General features: G+C 51.7%; 1 protein-coding gene across 4 annotated transcripts in view; it reads right to left on the bottom strand.

The window, feature by feature from the left end:
* The window catches only part of LOC140394210 (interleukin-21 receptor-like), a 56471-nt gene that overhangs the window by 17389 nt on the left and 20909 nt on the right, over positions 1 to 18173 (bottom strand). For 3 of the 4 annotated variants that reach the window (XM_072481204.1, XM_072481200.1, XM_072481203.1), the window contains exons 3-6: positions 12950 to 13158; positions 10508 to 10653; positions 9482 to 9656; positions 6894 to 6990 (exon numbers count right to left, since the gene is read on the bottom strand). In XM_072481204.1, coding sequence (XP_072337305.1) covers positions 6894 to 6990; positions 9482 to 9656; positions 10508 to 10653; positions 12950 to 13158 — 627 coding nt within the window. The remainder of the gene's footprint in view (positions 1 to 6893; positions 6991 to 9481; positions 9657 to 10507; positions 10654 to 12949; positions 13159 to 18173) is intronic. The other variant, XM_072481202.1, reaches the window with a different exon arrangement.

The following is an 18173-nucleotide window of genomic DNA, read 5'->3' as shown; positions in this document are numbered from 1 at the left end:
TGCGGTAGACGAGTCTGCACCATTCCAAGTCGAGAGCGATGCCTCCGACTTTGCCCTGGGTGCCACCCTCAACCAGGCGGGCAGGCCCATCGCCTTCTTTTCCCGCACACTCCAAGGCCCCGAGATCAGCCACTCCTCTGTTGAGAAGGAAGCACAAGCCATAGTGGAAGCCGTCCGGCACTGGAGGCACTACCTGGCCGGAAAACCATTTACCCTCGTTACTGACCAACGATCAGTTGCGTTCATGTTCGACAACAAACAACGAGGTAAAATCAAAAATGATAAGATATTACGGTGGAGGATCGAACTCTCCACCTACAATTATACTATCTTATACCGGCCAGGTAAGCTCAATGATCCTCCTGTCCCGTAGTACTTGTGCCAACGCACAGGATGACCGGCTGCGGGCACTACATAATGACCTCTGTCACCCGGGCGTCAGGCGGCTCTACCACTACATCAAGGGCCACAACCTACCCTTCTCAGTCGAGGAGGTCAAGGCCATGACTAGGGACTGCCAAGTCTGTGCGGAGTGCAAGCCGCAATTCTACAAGCCAGACAAGGCGCACCTAATCAAGGCCACCCGCCCCTTTGAACGTCTCAGCATTGACTTCAAAGGGCCCCTTCCCACCCACAACCGCAACACGTACTTCCTCAACGTCATCGACGAGTACTCGCGGTTCCCCTTCGCCATTCCCTGCCCCGACACGACCTCCGCCACCGTCATCAAAGCGTTGCACGACCTCTTCATGCTGTTCGGTTATCCCAATTACGTTCACAGTGACCGGGGCTCCTCCTTCATGAGCGAGGAGCTGCGTCGGTACCTGCTCGCCAGGGGCGTTGCCTCGAGCAGGACGACCAGCTACAACCCCCGGGGGAACGGACAGGTGGAGAGGGAGAACGCGACTGTTTGGAAGGCCGTGCTGCTAGCCCTCAAGTCCAAAGGCCTACCAGTCTCCCGTTGGCAGGAGGCCCTCCCGGCCGCACTCCACTCCATCCGGTCTCTTTTGTGTACTGCAACGAATGCTACCCCTCATGAGCGGATGTTTCTCTTCTCCAGGTGATCGGCATCCGTGACATCGCTTCCATCCTGGCTCCTGTCCCCGGGAGACGTCCTGCTCCGCAAGCACGTGCGGACCTCTAAGGCGGAGCCCCTGGTGGAGAGAGTCCATCTCCTCCACGCCAACCCACAGTACGCGTACATAGCGTACCCCGACGGGCGTGAGGAGACCGTCTCCATCAAGGACCTGGCCCCCTCTGGGGCCCCTGCCGCCCCCGCCCCGCAGCCTCCACCCCACTCCCTCTCTGCTCCCGTCGATCCCTCGGTCTGTTACTACTCCGTGCCAGCCGCTGTCATCCCGCAGTTTCGCCTCGAGCCAGCCGAAGCGGTGGGGGAAGTCATGCCGCCTCGCGACCCAGCACCACCGACCGCACGGATACCACCGGACACTACCTCAGCGCCGCAGCTCCGACGTTCAAAGAGATCGACCAAACCCATCGTTCGTCTCGACCTTTGACGACACGGAACCTCCTGATGGACTCTGTTCACTGCTCCAAATTTTCACCCCGGACTTCCTTCTAAACAAGGGGTGAATGTGGTGATACACCACTGTACCTCCCTACCATTGTACATAGTATATAATAGTCGTGCGTAACGTGGCCCTGTAATACTGTGTATTGTAGTGTAACTCTGCAGAGGTTCGGTCACTGGTAGGTAACCCGACCTGGCCACGGAGAGCTCCGCCTTAGCCACTCCCCCGGGAGTCAGTATAAGAACCTCTTCTGGGACAGCCCCCATTCTTTCTGGGGTCGTCTGTGTCAGGTAAGCCTCCCATGTAGTATATTAAAGCCTGAGTTAAAGTCTCACATGTCTTTGTGGTTCTTGACGCTTAGCGCATCAAGGCCATCCAGGAAAAGTGGGAGGACCACTTTCCGAGGGAGCAGGAGGTCTTCTCACCTAACCACGCAAGCCTAGGAAGAGGTCGCCAGCGAGGTTAGTACCTGTGACACTCAGAAAAGAACCATTCTGTAACATCGCTAACGCACAAATGACCTCTACTCCACCAGGGTAAGTGAAATTTCTACTCACTCCAAACTCACACTCTCATCAGGGCAGCAATCTAAGGGTTAGAGCCCATGGGTGGGATTCTCCGACCCCCCGCCGGATCGGCGAATCGCCGGGGGGGGGCGCGTGAATCCCGCCCCGCCGCTCCGACGCCGGCTGCCAAATTCTCCGGCACCGATTTTCGGGCGGGGGTGGGAATCACGCTGCACCAGTCGGGAGCCGTTGGTAGCGCCCCCCCCCCCCCCCCGGCAATTCTCTGGGCCCGGATGGGCCGAGTGGCCACCCGTTTTCGGCCAGTCCCACCGGCGTGAATTGGACATGGTCCGACACGGCAGGACTTGGCTGGTAGGCCATCTACTGGAGTCCTCGGGGGGGTGCGGGAGGATCCGGCCCTGGGGGGGGGGCCCCCCGCGGTGGCCTGGCTCGCGATCGGGGCCCACCGCTCTGTGGGCGGGCCTGTGCTGTGGGGACACTCCTTCCTTCCGCGACAGCCTCTGTTGGACTCCGCCATGGCCGGCGCGGAGAAGAAACCCCCTGCGCATGCGCAAGAACACGCCGGCCGTTCTGAGCATGCGCGGGACCACGATGGCCCTTCGGCGCCGGTTGGCGTGGTGTCATTCCCTCCGCCGCCGGCCTAGCCCCCGGACGTGCGGAGGATTCCGCAACTTCCGGGTGGCCTGACGCTGGAGTGGTTCGCGCCGTTCTTGGCGCCGGCGTCGGGCCATCCCGCCGATTGCGGGAGAATTCCGCCCCCAAAGTTTATCACACATGACCAGCAGGTGGCGCACCAGCACAAAATATTTGCCAGCCACTTTAAGGTCACCATTTCATGTTTGTTCCTGCATAAATGGCATCTCAGTCAATCCATCTGACTTTACGCAGGACAAGATCTCACATTACAAAAGGTAGACCGGCAGGGGAACCCCAGAGTTGCAGACCCTGTGAGGATAGGGATGGTTCCAGGATGGGTGGCGAATCAGCCTTGCCCCCAACAAACCAGCGAGGGTGCTTCCAGTATACATTGACAATTGCCTGTGAGTGATCTCAAATGAGTGAGTCTGTTTGGTCAGTCACTGATTCTCTCTTCTCTCTATTCCGGGTAGCAGTAAGAAAAGGCAGAAGAAAGAAGACAGAGCCCCAGTTTCCCAGACCACCTCCAAGGAGTGAAGACTTGTCACTGCATTCACTTGCACCCTCCACCAGCACAGAGACATATATTCTACTGGGACCAAATCCTAGAGTGGGCTCGGGCTCACAATCTGATGATCACCTCACAGACATAAGTTTACAGCTGGCGGAGGCAGTGACAGACAAATTCTCTGACTAAAGCTGGAGACCAGACCCCTGCTGAGATCAAGTCTGATGATGAGTCTCTGGAATCCGCCCTAAGAGACATGTTAGAGATGCAAAGACAGTCAGGAAAACATAAGGTAGAATTGACAGAAGCCATCAGCAGATGGTCAAGAAAGTTTGTTACCATAAATACCCAGAAAGTCTTATCCCAATATGCAAAATTGCCTTTCGGTATTTCATTGGCCTGAGCGATATTCCAGCGCACCATGGAGAGCCTTTTGCAGGGAATTCCGAAGGTTGTTGTGTATCTGGACAATGTCTTAGTGACAGGGCAACACCACGTTGACGCTACCACCAAGAAAGCACAACAGCACCTATACTTTTTCAGGAAACTAAGGAAATTCGGCATGTCCACATTAACTCTTACCAACTTTTACAGATGCACCATTGAAAGCATCCTATCGGGCTGCATCACAGCCTGGTATGGCAACTGCTCGGCCCAGGACCGCAAGAAACTTCAGAGAGTCGTGAACACCGCCCAGTCCATCACACGAACCTGCCTCCTATCCATTGACACCATCTACACCTCCCGCTGCCTGGGGAAAGCAGGCAGTATAATCAAAGATCCCTCCCACCCGGCTTACTCACTCTTCCAACTTCTTCCATCGGGCAGGAGATACAGAAGTCTGAGAACACGCACGAACAGATTCAAAACAGCTTCTTCCCCACTGTCACCAGACTCCTAAACGACCCTCTTATGGACTGACTTCATTAACACTACACCGTGTATGCTTCATCCGATGCTGGTGTTTTTTAGTTACATTGTGTACCTTGTGTTGCCCTATTATGTATTTTCTTTTATTCCCTTTTCTTCTCATGTACTTAATGATCTGTTGAGCTGCTCGCAGAAAAATACTTTTCACTGTACCTCGGTACACGTGACAATAAACAAATCCAATCCAATCCAATTCAATGCAGAGGAACACAGAACAAGTTTGGAAGAAGTCCTCAAGAGATTTAAAGAAGCTGGTATTCGGTTAAAATGGGAGAAGTGCAAGTTTTAGGCTGATGAAGTCATGTATTTCGGTTTCAGAGTTGATGCAAAGGGTTTATGCCCGCTTGAAGGTAAGATAAAGGCAATAAAAGGGGTCCTGGAACCAAGGAATACATCGGAATTGAAGTCCTTTCTCGGAATGGTCAATTATTATGGCTGCTTTTTACCCAACCTGTCTACCATTCTGGCACCCCTGCATGGAGTCAATGGATGAGAGGCAAGTTTGTGTGATGCACTGAGCTGTGTTCACGACTCTCTGAAGTTTCTTGCGGTCTTGGGCCGAGGGGCTGGTGTCGGTACATAGGCCGGGTCAGGCACTCCAAGACCTGGGTCGGATCCAAATCGAGGTCGGGGCCACACTTCCGGTTTGAGCCTCATCAGCTTCCAGGTCGGGTCAGATCATCTGGTGTGCAGCCAAGTCAGGTCGAGTCGGGTCAAAAGGTCTCCACGGGCCTCAGAGGATCTTCAAACCTACAAGGGAAGATAGGTTTCCTCCCACAGTCCAAAGATGAGCAGGTTAGGTGGATTGGCCATGCTAAATTGCCCCTTAGTGTCCAAAGGTGGGGTTACTGGTTACGGGGATAGGGTGGAGGTGTGGGCTTAGGTAGGGTGCTCTTGCCAAGGGCCGATGCAAACTCGGTGGGCCGAATGGCCTCTTTCTGCTCTGTAAATTGTATGATTCTATGATTCTAAGACTGACTGCCGTCTCCGGTAAGGACAAAGGGACATAATCGACCTCTCATTTCCAAGGCCCTGGCTTTAATGGCCTAGACAGGCTAGTATTTTCATTTTTTTTAAAACGGGACTATTGCGGCCCTGGCCTGGCGGCCCTCTTGGAATACACATATCTGGGGATTAAAGGCCTGCCTGCCTAACTGTGCCTGCCAGCTGCAGCATTCTGTCTACATGTGGGTTCTGTGAGAAGCCAACTGGAAGTTTCTACACTGATGCTGATACAGTGACCAAGGCAGGGCCACTGCAAAAACATCTAAAACTCTGACGGTGAAAGTTGATCAGCCAGCAGAAGGATTGTAGCTGGAAAAGGAACTGAAATCTCTCAACCAAACTGCAGGACACCTGAACCAAAGAATCAACTATTCGCCAGCGGGAACCAACAATACTGATAACAATTGTTACGGTCATGACGCGTCATCATCTACTTCTCGCAACTCAAGGACTATTCCATGTATCTTTATATTTAGGGCGGCACGGTGGCACAGTGGTTAGCACTGCTGCCTCACAGCTCCAGGGACCCGGGTTCAATTCCGGTCTCGGGTGACGGTCTGTGGACTTTGCACTTTCTCCCGGTGTCTGCGTGGGTTTCCTCCGGGTGCTCCTGTTTCCTCCCACAGTCCAAAGATGTGCAGGTTCGGTGGATTGGCCATGCTAAAGTGCCCCTTAGTGTCCAAAAGCTTAGGTGGGGTTACTGGGTTACGGGGATACAAGGGTGGAGGCGTGGGTTTAAGGAGGTAGCTCTTTCCAAGAGTCGATGCAGATTCGATGGGCCGCATGACCTGCTTCTGCACTGTAGTGATTCTCTCTTTACTTACTCTTGGACTCAATTCTTGCTCCTAATCCAAATGAATGTAGATGCATGTGTTTTACCATTTCTCCTTACCTTTTTAGCAGGTAGTAATTAGGCGCGATCTTCCCCAAGCAAAGTCCCCGAGCGAGTGCATTTAGCTGCGTGTTCCCCGGCTCTCAAAGTGCCGAGAAACACATGGCTATTCAATGTGACTCGCGTTGAAGAAGGGGCCCGAATGGGAAACGCGCGGCCAGGGCCGCAATAGTCCCGTTTAAAAAAAAATGAAAAGCTCCACTGGCCGGAACTCCCCAGTGTAGCGAAGGATGGCTTCCCAATCTTCGAAGCCCCCCCAAAAAATCCCCGATCTCCCCCTCAGCCCGAACGCAATATGGGAGGTTGGATGGTTGAGCAGACTCAGTTGGCTGTATGTTGTTCTCCTGCTTCTATTTCTTATGGGACCGGAATAGAGAGCTGTGATATGAAGGAAGCACATCCTTGGACACTAAGTATCATCTATCAGGGCCAATCTTTGGACCATGGGAAGAAACCAGTGCACCCAGAGGAAACCCACGCAGACTCGGGGAGAACCAACAAACTCCACACGGTCACCCGATGCTGGAATTGAGCCCAGGTCCCTGGCGCTGTGAGGCAGCAGTGCTAACCACTATGCCACCAGTGCTGAGATTTGTGCATTTCTAAAGGATTGGTTACTGACCCCATTAGTCACTCAGCACTGGGAGATTGTTACTGGTTCCAGTCACATTGGAATAGACTGTTGTGGTTACAATGACACTGGGAAAAACTATTACCGACTCCTGCGATATTGGGAAAGACTGTTACTGACTGCATTGACACCTGGATGGACTGTTACCAGTTACATTAAGCACCGGGATTGACTGTAACTGGCACCAGTGGGAAGATGGGAGAGATTTACAGGTTGAATTAAATAGACTTACCACGCATGAATCCTGAAGTACAGAAATGCAAAAATGATGACGGCCAACAAGAGTGGAGCCAGGACAACAAACAACTCTTTGGAAGGACTGTCCAGAGCTTTAAAGGAAAGAACAGAAATAAAGTATTTATTGTTGGGGTAAATCATGAGGCCAACTTTACCGGAGAGAATGGGCTGTAACTTTCTATGGAGTGGCAGTTGAGTCAAATTGCCATTCATCTTATAAGTATTTACCCTGATATGCAGGTGATCCTATCTCCCCCATCCTTCTGACTCAGGCCAGGCAGTGCAGCACAAGCCTGGGGCCTAGCTTCGAAAGGTTGCAGAATTGAAGGGAAGGTAGTCATACCCCCTTAGAGGTTTCGGACCTGGGGTTGACCAGGCCTCGATGGAGAGGGGGAGGGATTAAGCAGGCTGGACCTTGGTGGTTCGGGTCGGCCAAGATGTAGGAGTGTGCCGGGGAATGAGAGCCAGGCCTGGTTGGGGAGTCCCTGTCGGGGGTGGGGGTGGGGGGGGGGGGGGGGGGGGGGGGGGGGCGGGGGGAGGAGTAGACCTATGGGTTCGGAACTATGGGTGGAGTCTTTTGTGGGGGATAGTCAGTGTGGTCTATACAATAGTTACCCAGAGGTTATTGTCATGATATTCAAACATACATCATAACACATACATAATGATAGACAGACCAACAGACCAATTAGCACACATAACACAACAGCCAATCACAGACAAGAGCAGACACAGTATAAGACAAGAAACACGACACTTCCTGGCCAGTCCATCTGGAGACAGCACAGGGCCAGGACCTCATTAGCAAATTCACACAGTCACAACGTGCTGAGTACCAAGTCAGATGTGTAAATAGTTAGTTGGAATAAAACTGCGTTGTACCAATCGCAACCGTGTTGGTTCGTCTGTACCTCAGAGCACCCAACACCTCAGTTATGAGGTTCTAAATCTTCTACCTTTTTCTGGTTAGCTATTGATGTAACACGTCAGAAACATCCAAACTGTGCACACTAGGCTAAATCGCTGGCTTTGAAAGCAGACCAAGGCAGGCCAGCAGCACGGTTCGATTCCCGTATCAGCCTTCCCGAACAGGCACCGGAATGTGGCGACTAGGGGCTTTTCACAGTAACTTCATTGAAGCCTACTTGTGACAATAAGCGATTTTCATTTTCATTCATTTCATTTAAATAGTATTTTTGGATGGTTCTAAATACAGGGAAATTGCTCAGGGGATGTTTGAACTTCCAGGCAATTGCTGTTGATGCGACCATCAATTCACTCGAGACGGGAGTAGGAGTAAACTGTGGCTTTAATCAGCTTAGAACAGTGCCTGCCTGCGACTGAACCAATACTGAGAACCGCCTACAGGTCGACTGTTCTTTATACCACCCTTCAAAGGGAGGAACCATGGGCGGAGCCCATACAGGCCCCAACATGTTCTCCTATGGATAATGCCATACAATAGCCCATAGGAGGAGCCCACAAGGGCAACAGCATAGCACAGATACAGATACAAGGGCAACAGCACAGATACAAATAGAATGGTGGATTATTGGCATAATACATTCACCACAGCTGTGTAAACTGTACTTATGACATTCCTTAGGTAGCACCTACCAATCCCTCCTTCACCTGTCACCATCCTCTCGGGGCCCCCTGCGGTCCTGTCTGGTCTCTGGGCCTACGCGGCCCTGTCTGCTCTTGGGGCCTCCGGCTGCTCTCAGGGGCCTTCTGCGGCCCCAGATCTTCTTGGGTCCCCCCGCGAACCCAGATGCTCTCAGTGCCCCCTGCGGACCCGGCTGTTCTTGGGGTCCCCCACGGACCCAGCTACTCTCGGGCTCCCCGCCGCCCTGGTTGCTCTCGGGGTCCCCGCCGCCCCGGCTGCTCTCGGGGGCTCCCCGCCATCCCAGCTGCTCTTAGGCCCCATGCCGTCTTGACAGAACTTATTATCACAAATGTATACATATAAGACATAGAAAGATCTATTAAGTTTAATTTTGTATGTTTGTAATCATTTTTTGTGGTTTAATTATTCAATGCATTAAGAATGTTTCTCAGGGCTTCCTTCAGTACTCGAGGGAGTTCAAACGGGTTCTGTGCTGAAAAAGTTTGGGGGAACCCTTGGTTAAGAGGTGCACATTTGTCATTTGTATCTTTGTTAGAAAAAGCTTATAAGCATGTAAAGGTTAGGCTCCAGTTCTGTCCTCCACCACCTGCCTACCTGAGATGGAAAAAAGAAAGAGGTGAATGAGGAGGACAGATAAACTGAGTGAAAAAGCAGAACAAGAGAGAGGTAGACAGGGACAAAATGGGGGGGATTCTACGGCCTCCCAGACATGCGTTTCCCGGTGGCGGGAGGCAGCGCGCCAGTCGCTGCCGGTGGGATTCTCTGCTCCCTCCGCTGTCAATGGGAATTCTCATTGAAGCCACCCCACGCTGCCTGGAAACCAGACAACCCCGCCGCCAACCAACAGCCAGAGAATTCTGGCCAAAGAGAGAAAGATAAAATCTGAAGGGATTGAGAGGGAGAGAGAAGCCTGCCTGATAATATTCCAGACTGATACTAGGCACCAGTATACTTGCCAGGGGTTGTCTTCCATTCTATTTCTGGGCTCCACTTGCTCCAGCTGCCCCCATATTTTCCACTTTCTGAAGGTTTGCTGCGGACCCTTGCTGTATAATTAGTGTCTGGTTCCAGTTCTGTTTCCTCAATAACCAGTTGCCGGAAATCGTTACGATCACTTTTTACCTTTACATCCTCGCGAAAAAAAAGAGATTGAATTAGGATCTAAGATGTTACACAGGATAAAAGTTACCTTGAAACAGAGAATGTGGTTATCATAAATGGGAGCTTCTCAGAACGGCGCTGGGAGGTTTAATTACAATGTGGCAAATTTACTTTTTAAAAACATTTAGAGTACCCAATTCTTTTTTCCAACTGAAGGAAAATTTAGCGTGGCCAATCCACCTACCCTGCACATCTTTGTGCGACCCACGCAGCTACGGGGAGAATGTGCAAACTCCACATGGACAATGACCCAGGGCCGTGATCAAACCCGGGTCCTCGGCGCCATGTGTGGCAAATTTACATTGGCATGGGAATTTCTAATGTAAATGGAGGCAAAAGAAAGCTGTGAAGAATATTGACAAGATGGGAAATGGTCTAATAAGTGGCAGATGGAATTCAGTGTCATTAAATGTGTGATTCTGAACTTTCGATTATATTATATTCCTAGGGTACAGTGGGAGGTGAATGCAGATTTACCAGGATGCTGCCCAGTGCGAGGAGACAGAAATGAAAAGAAAGACCTGAAAAATTGTTCCTGTTTTTGCAATGCAAATTAATGGGCAATATAATATATTTTGAAATTATGACATGATAGGGGCTTCTAGTGGTTGAGGACCATCGAATCATAGATACATGATACCTTAGAGAATATTTAGAATAGAGAGCAGGAGCGGCTTCTTCAGAGTTTCGGGACTGGAATTCATATCCAGGGTTAGGAGTTGGGGCAGAAGCTGCCCAGATTTCAGATGAAACTGGATGCCTGAAGGAAGAAGGATTCAAGGGATGGTGATTGTCAGTGGGCAGCAACCAGAGCCACCCACCTCTGTTGTCTTTCTGCTCCAGTACTCCAGTTCATGCTCCAGATTGTTGTTCAAAAAAGGTACTGCATCGTTCTGCCATGTGATGCTAACCTTCCGTGAGGTGGAGTTCACTATTGCAGTCAGTTGCTGAGGAGCCTTTAGCTGGACTGCAAGGTAGGAGTGAACCAACAATTAGGCAACGAGATAACAGGGGCGGGATTCTCCATTCCCGCGCCGAAGTGCCCACACCGTCGTGAACGCCGTCGAGGTTCACGACGGCGCGAAACGGCCCCGATCCCGACCGATTCAGGGTCCGATAATGGGCTAGGAGCGGGGCCGCGTCATCTACACGCGCCAGGCCTTGTCGCCGTGTAAAGGCGGTACCGCATACATGACGCGGCCGGCGCCGCATAACTGGCGGCAACCCGCGCATGCGTGGTTGCCGTCCTCTCCGAGTCCGCCCTGCAAGAAGATGGCGGACGGATCCTGCGGGGCTGTGTCTGAAGGAGATCCTCCTTCAGAGAGGACGGCCCGACGATCGGTGGGCACCCCACATTTGAGGTACCCCCCGGTGCAGGATCCCCCCCCCCCCCCCCCCGCAGGCCGCCCCCCCCCCCCCCCCCAGCGTTCCCGCGCTGTTCCCGACAGCAGCGACCAGGTGTGGACGGTGCTGGGGGGGAAACCACCATTTTGGGCTGGCCGCTCGGCCCATCCGGGCCTGAGAATAGCAGGGGTGCCTGAGAATCGCCATTTTGGGTGTCTCGGGCAATTCTCCGGCCTGCGGCCCGCGGAACTCGACGGCGCCGTCCCCGCCGCTTGGGAGAATCGCGGGAGGGCGTCGGACCGGCGTCGCCGGAAATTTTGGCGGCCCAGGCAATTCTCCCAACCGGCGCGGGAGTGGAGAATCGCACCCCAGATATTGTCACAAGAAGAGGAGAAGATCCTGGTAAGAGTGAAATGGAGAAAAAATAACTTTTCTATGTCTTCTGGAAACAGTTGATAACACTGAGAGATAAAGCTGTTCCACTACAGACATCCTGCTCTAGCATTAAACACATTAAATATAGAAAATAAAGATACAAATCAACTTTAAATATACCACGTAATAGTCATAGGGGAGTAATATAAACACTTATGGAGGGAGTATTGCTCGGCAGTAAATACACACAATTTAATGGAGGGAGTACCCTTTTAACACACATTTACTATTAAGGAAAGAGTCACCTTAAATTACACACAACAGGATTTTCCAGCAACCCCCTCCCCCGCGTCTTCTGGTAGCAGAGGTGGCGAGATAAAGCAAAATGTGCAGAGCATACAGGAAGTCTGCAGAGAGATTTGGGTAGTTTAAGTGAATGGGCTAGGGTCTGGCAGATGGAATACAATGTTGACAAATGTGAGGTTATCCATTTTGGTAGGAACAACAGCAAAAGGGATTATTATTTAACTGATAAAGTATTAAAACATGCTGCTGTGCAGAGGGACCTGGGTGTCCTAGTGCATGAGTCGCAAAAAGTTGGTTTACATGTGCAACAGGTGATTAAGAAGGCAAATTGAGTTTTGTCCTTCATTGCTAGAGCGATGGAGTTTAAGACGAGGGAGGTTATGCTGCAACTGTATAAGATGTTAGTGAGGCCAGACCTGCAGTATTGTGTTCAGTTTTGGTCCCCTTACCTGAGAAAGGATGTACTGGTGCTGGAGGGTGTGCAGAGGAGATTCACTAGGTTAATCCCAGAGTTGAGGGGGTTGGATTACGAGAAGAGGTTGAGTAGACTGGGACTGTACTCGTTGGAATTTAGAAGGATGCGGGGGGGGATCTTATAGGAACATATAAAATTATGAAGGGAATAGATAGGATAGATGCGGGCAGGTTGTTTCCACTGGCGGGTGAAAGCAGAACTAGGAGGCATAGCCTCAAAATAAGGGGAAGTCGATTTAGGACTGAGCTTGGGAGGAACTTCTTCACCCAAAGGGTTGTGAATCTATGGAATTCCCTTCCCAGTGAAGCAGTTGAGGCTCCTTCATTAAATGTTTTCAAGATAAAGATAGATCGTTTTTTGAAGAATAAAGGAATAAAGGGTTATGGTGTTCGGGCGGGAAAACGGAACTGAGTCCGCAAAAGATCAGCTATCATCTTATTGAATGGCGGAGCAGGCTCCAAGGGCCAGGTGGCCTCTTGCTTCTACTTCTTATGTTCTTATGATATTCCAGTCCTGCTGTAGTCTACGGTATTTTACAAGGCTCGCCCACCTGTCATTGGGGAATCCGTTGCAGGGGGACGCCTTCAGCAAGAAAGGTTGGAAAATCCCACCCAATGTTATGGAGGGCGTAACCCCTTTCAATACATGCTCATTCTCGTGGAGGGAGTACTTTTTAAACACACATTTACAGTTATGGAGGGAATGCCCCTTTAAATAATCAGTGACTGATATAGAAGGAGTGCCCCATTAAATTAACACTTACTGTTCTGAGCTGGAACAAATGCCTTAATGGTACAAGTGTATGATGTGTTGGCCTGGCTGTTTGACTCAAGAACCAGAATGAAATTGTAACTCTTGATGAACATCCTGAATTCCATGGTACAAGTGTAGCTGTGAACGCATTCCTCCTCCTCTGTTGGCAGCACTGATCTTCGTGTGAAAGTACAACTATTCTTCGGAATAGGTTTAAGCCTGTTTGGAAATGATCGATGAAAAAGCAAATGTCCGTCAATGCTGATAATATGACCCAGAACATTTGGCCAACTGTCCATCAGCTTCCATCATGTGGCCTTAGAAATGTAAATATTCGTTCCCTCCACCCCTGGCACACTTTAGCTGTAGTTTGTGCTATCTGTATGGTGCACTTTAAAAAAATTATTTCATAGGATGTGGGCTTTATTGGGTAGGCCAGCATTTGTTACTCATCCCTAATTTCCCTTGGGAAGCTGGTGATGAGCCGCTACCTTGAATCACTGCGGTGGTCCACGTGATGTAGGTACACCCACAGTACTATTAGGGAGGGTTGCTGTTTGCGCTGGCCATAGAGCCGTTGGCGATGGTTCTCAGGGGGTCGGCAAAGTGCAGGGGATTATGAAGGGACAGAGGGAGCATCGGCTGTCGCTCTACGCCGATGACCTCTTGCTGTATGTTTCGGATCCATGGTCCTGCTGGGGAGAATTGGAGAGTTCTTGGGGTACAAACTGAATGTAGGGAAAAGCGAGGTATTCCCGGTGAATGAGCTGGGACAGCGGGCTAATTTAGGGGGGGATGCCATTTACAGTAGCGAGGGATAGGTTTAGGTATTTGGGGATTCAGATAGAGAGGGAATGGACGGGGCTCCATAAGTGGAACTTAACGAAGCTGGTAGAAGAGCCAGGGAGGATCTTAAGAGGTGGGATACACTGCATTTAACGTTGGCGGGGAGGGTCCAAGTGGTGAAAATGAATATTCTGCCAAGGTTCTTGTTTATCTTTCAGGCTCTCCCGATCTTTATACCAAAGGTCTTCTTTCGGAAAGTGGACACAATCATCTGTGACTTTGTATGTGCGGGGAAGGTGCCGAGGGTGGGGAGGACCCTGCTACAGAGGCAGAGGCAGCAGGGGGGGTTGGCGTTGCCAAACTTGCTTCATTATTATTGGGCGGCGAATGTGAACAAGGTGCGGCAGTGGTGGGAAGGAGAAGGGGTAGAGTGGGTCAGGATGGAGGAGGAATCTTGTAAAGGGGCTAGTTTGAGGGCTATGGTGACGGCAGCATTGCCAATGGCTCCGAGTAGGTATTCAGGGAGCCCAGTGGTGCAGTCCACGGTGAAGATATGGAATCAGCTGAAAAGGCATTTTAGGGTGGAAGAGATGTCGGTGCTAACGCCACTGTGCGAGAATCATGGGTTTGAGCCGGGGGGATGGATAGTGTATACAGGAGGTGGAGGGAAGTGGGGCTGGTCAAGGTGAGGGATTTGTATTTGGAGGAAGGGTTCGTCAGTCTGGAGGAGCTAAGGGAGAGGGTAGAGCTGCCGAGGGGGAATGAGTTCAGGTATCTGCAGATTAGGGACTTGATGCGAAAGGTCTGGAGGGGATTCCCTAGGTTGCCGGGATGCACCCTGCTGGAGTGACTGCTGCTTCCGGATGTGGAAGGGGAGGGAAGAATTGGGATATAAACAAGTGGTTGGGGGAGTGGGGAGGCGAGTGGGTGGTGAAGATCAGGGAGAAATGGGAAGTGGAGTTGAGGGAGGAGATCAATTAGGGAGCATGGAGTGAGGCACTGCGTGGGGTAAACGAGACCTCCTCTTGTACAGGATGAACTTGATACAGGTTAAGGTGGTGCACAGGGTGCATATGACTCAGGCGAGAATAAGTGGGTTCTTTCAGGGGTTAGCAGATGAGTGTGAGAGGTGTGGGCGGGGCCAACGAATTACGCGCACATGTTTTGGGGTTGTGAAAAATTGGGAAGATTCTGGGCGGGAGTGTTCATGGTCTTAGCCAGGATAGTGGAGGAGGAAGTGGACCCGGACCCTTTCGTGGCGATATTTGGGGTTTCAGAGAAGCCGGAGCTCATGGAGAGGAGGAAGGCCGATGTTGTGGCCTTCACCTCTCTGATTGCACGGCGGCGGATTTTACTGGAGTGGCGGTCAGCATCGCCACCAGGGGTAGCGGCTTGGTTGGGCGACTTGTATGACTTCCTGCGGTTACAGAAGATAAAGTATGTGTTAAGGGGCTCTGCAGGGTGGTTTGAGAAAAGGTGGGCGATGTTGGTGACCGTGTTTGAGGGCTGTTCATCGCGGGGGTGCCGGAGACTTCGGCAACCGGCGGGGGCGGGATTCACGCCAGCCCCCGGCGATTCTCCGACCCGGCGGGGGGTCGGAGAATGTCGCCCCAGATTCGGCTGAGGAAGGGATGTCTGGGACTAGTATTCCATGTGGGGTTTGATTCGAGGCACGGGGTGTGTCCATTTTGATGAATGTGAATGGGGTTTGTGGGAGCTAGGGAGGTACGAGACCTGGGAGGGAGGTATATAATAGTGAGTGCTGTGTTAGATGGAACGCCGGTGGTGCTAGTCAACGTATATGCAGGTTGTGCCCCAAGTCAATGTAAATGGGGAAAATTCTGTACGGACTGTATAGTTGATTGTTGGGAAGTATGTTACCCGGGGTGTTTATTTGCTATAACCTGTTTTGATACATGTTTGTAACAAAATACATTTTAAAAAAATTAGGGAGGATGTCATGATCTTGATCAAACAACAGTGAAGGAATGGTGATATAGTTCCAAGTCAGGATGGGATGTGGCTTGGAGGTGTACTGTAGGCAGTGGGTTTCCCATACATCTGCTGCCATTGAACTTCTAGGTGGTGAGATGGTGAGTTTGTAAGGTGTTGTTGAAGGTAATTTGCAGCATTGTATATTGTAGATGGTACTCACTGATGCCACTGTGCATCAGAGGTGAAGGGAGTGAGTGCTTAAGGTGGTGGATGGAGTGTCAATGAAGCAGGCTGCTTTATCCTGGATGGCATTGAGCTTCTTGAGTGTACATTCATCAAGGTAAGTGAAGGTTCTATCACACTCCTGACTTATGCCTTGTACATGGTGGACAGGCTTTGAGGTGTCAGTTACTCCATATTAATCCCTGCAGAATTCCGATTATAGGGCGGTATTAGGAGAAGCTGAGCTGAATGAGGATGAAGGCGGATGATAGAGGGGAATTGAGGCGTAGACGATTTGTTTCATAGATTATCATAGATTATCATAGAATTTACAGTGCAGTTTTGTGGAATGTTCGGTGGTTAAATGGGCCGATTAAGAGATCCCGGGCCTTTGCACACCTGAATAGTTTGAAGGCTGAGGTGATCTTCCTACAGAGACGCACCTGCGAGTCAAAGATCTGAGGCGAAATTCTCCCGAAACGGCGCGATGTGCGCCGACTGGCGCCCAAAACGGCACCAATCAGACGGGCATCGCGCCGCCCCAAAGGTGCGGAATGCTCCGCATCTTTGGGGGCCGAGGAATTTCCGCTCCGCCAACTGGCGGAAAAGGCCTTTGTTGCCCCGCCAGCTGGCGCGGAAATGACATCTCCGGGCGGCGCATGCGCGGGAGCGTCAGCGGCCGCTGACAGTTTCCCGCGCATGCGCAGTGGAGGGAGTCTCTTCCGCCTCCACCATGGTGGAGACCGTGGCAGAGGCGGAAGGAAAAGAGTGCCCCCACGGCACAGGCCCGCCCGTGGATCGGTGGGCCCCGATCGCGGGCCAGGCCACCGTGGGGGCACCCCCCCCGGGGCCAGATCGCCCCGCGCCCCCCCCAGGACCCCGGAGCCCGCCCGCGCCGCCTTGTCCCGCCGGTAAGGTAGGTGGTTCAATTTACGTCGGCGGGACAGGAAATTTATCGGCGGGACTTTGGCCCATCCGGGCCGGAGAATCGAGCGGGGGGGCCCGCCAACCGGCGCGGCGCGATTCACGCCCCTGCCGAATCTCCGGTGCCGGAGACTTCGGCAACCGGCGGGGGCGGGATTCATGCCAGCCCCCGGCGATTCTCCGACCCGGCGGGGGGTCGGAGAATGTTGCCCCAGTTTCGGCTGAGGAAGGGATGTCTGGGACTAGTATTCCATGTGGGGTTTGATTCGAGGCATGGGGTGTGTCCATTTTGATGAATGTGAATGGGGCTTGTGAGAGCTAGGGAGGTACGAGACCTGGGAGGGAGGTATATAATAGTGAGTGCCGTGTTAGAGGGAACGCCGGTGGTGCTAGTCAACGTATATGCACCAAATTGGATGATGTAGGGTTTGTGAGCAGACTGCTGGGTGTGATTATGAGTGGAGAGTTCAATTGTGTGATGGAGCCGAGGGTGGACAGGTCGTGCCCCAAGTCAATGGAAAGGCTGAAGATAGCAAAGGAGCTGGGAGGGTTTATGGAACGAATGGGAATGGTTGACCCCTGGAGGTTTAGGAATCCGGAGAAGAGGGAGTACTCCTTCTTCTCACATGTGTATAAGGCATACTCGAGGATTGATTTCTTCGTGGTGAGCCGGGCAGTGCTTTTGGGGATGGTGGAGGCAGAGTATGTGGGAATCGTAGTATCTGACCATGCACCGCATTGGATGGAGGTGAGGTTTAGCGAGAGGTGGGTGCAGAGACCTGGTTGGAGGTTTGGCTTTTGAAAGACAAGGGTGTTTGTGAGAAGGTGAGTATGTGGAGAACCAGAACCGGTGAGGTGTCAGCGGCCACAATTTAGGATAGTTGAAGATCACTATTGGTCCGAGGGGGACCAATCTCATTTAAAGCGCATAGAGACAGGAGGTTGAGGGAAGAGTATGGACGGATGTTGGAGGAGATAGTTGAGGTGCACAAAAAATATGCAGGGGCCCCTACAAAGGAGCTGCTGGCGGTGAGAAAGTGGTTGCAGGGACAGTTTGATAGGCTGACGACAGGGAAGGCAGTGGGGTAGTTAAGAAGAGTGAGAGGAATGCAAGACGAGTATGGGGAGAAGGCAAGCTGTATGTTGTCCCACCAGCTAAGGAAGCAGGCTGCATCCAGAGAAATTTTAAAAGTAAGAACGAAGAGGGAAGAAGTAGTATCAGAACTGGGGGAGATAAATGATGCGTTCTGGAGATATTACGAGAAGTTATATAGGGTAATACCATATGGAACGGGAGAGGACATGGGTAGGTTCCTAGAAAGCTTGGAGTTCCAGAGGCTGAAGGAAGAGATGAGGTAAGCATTGGA

Source organism: Scyliorhinus torazame, chromosome 17, assembly GCF_047496885.1.
Source record: "Scyliorhinus torazame isolate Kashiwa2021f chromosome 17, sScyTor2.1, whole genome shotgun sequence".
Classification (NCBI taxonomy): Eukaryota; Metazoa; Chordata; class Chondrichthyes; order Carcharhiniformes; family Scyliorhinidae; genus Scyliorhinus; species Scyliorhinus torazame.
The sequence above is the reverse complement of the archived record's forward strand: the minus strand, read 5'-3'. Positions and strand labels throughout refer to the sequence as shown.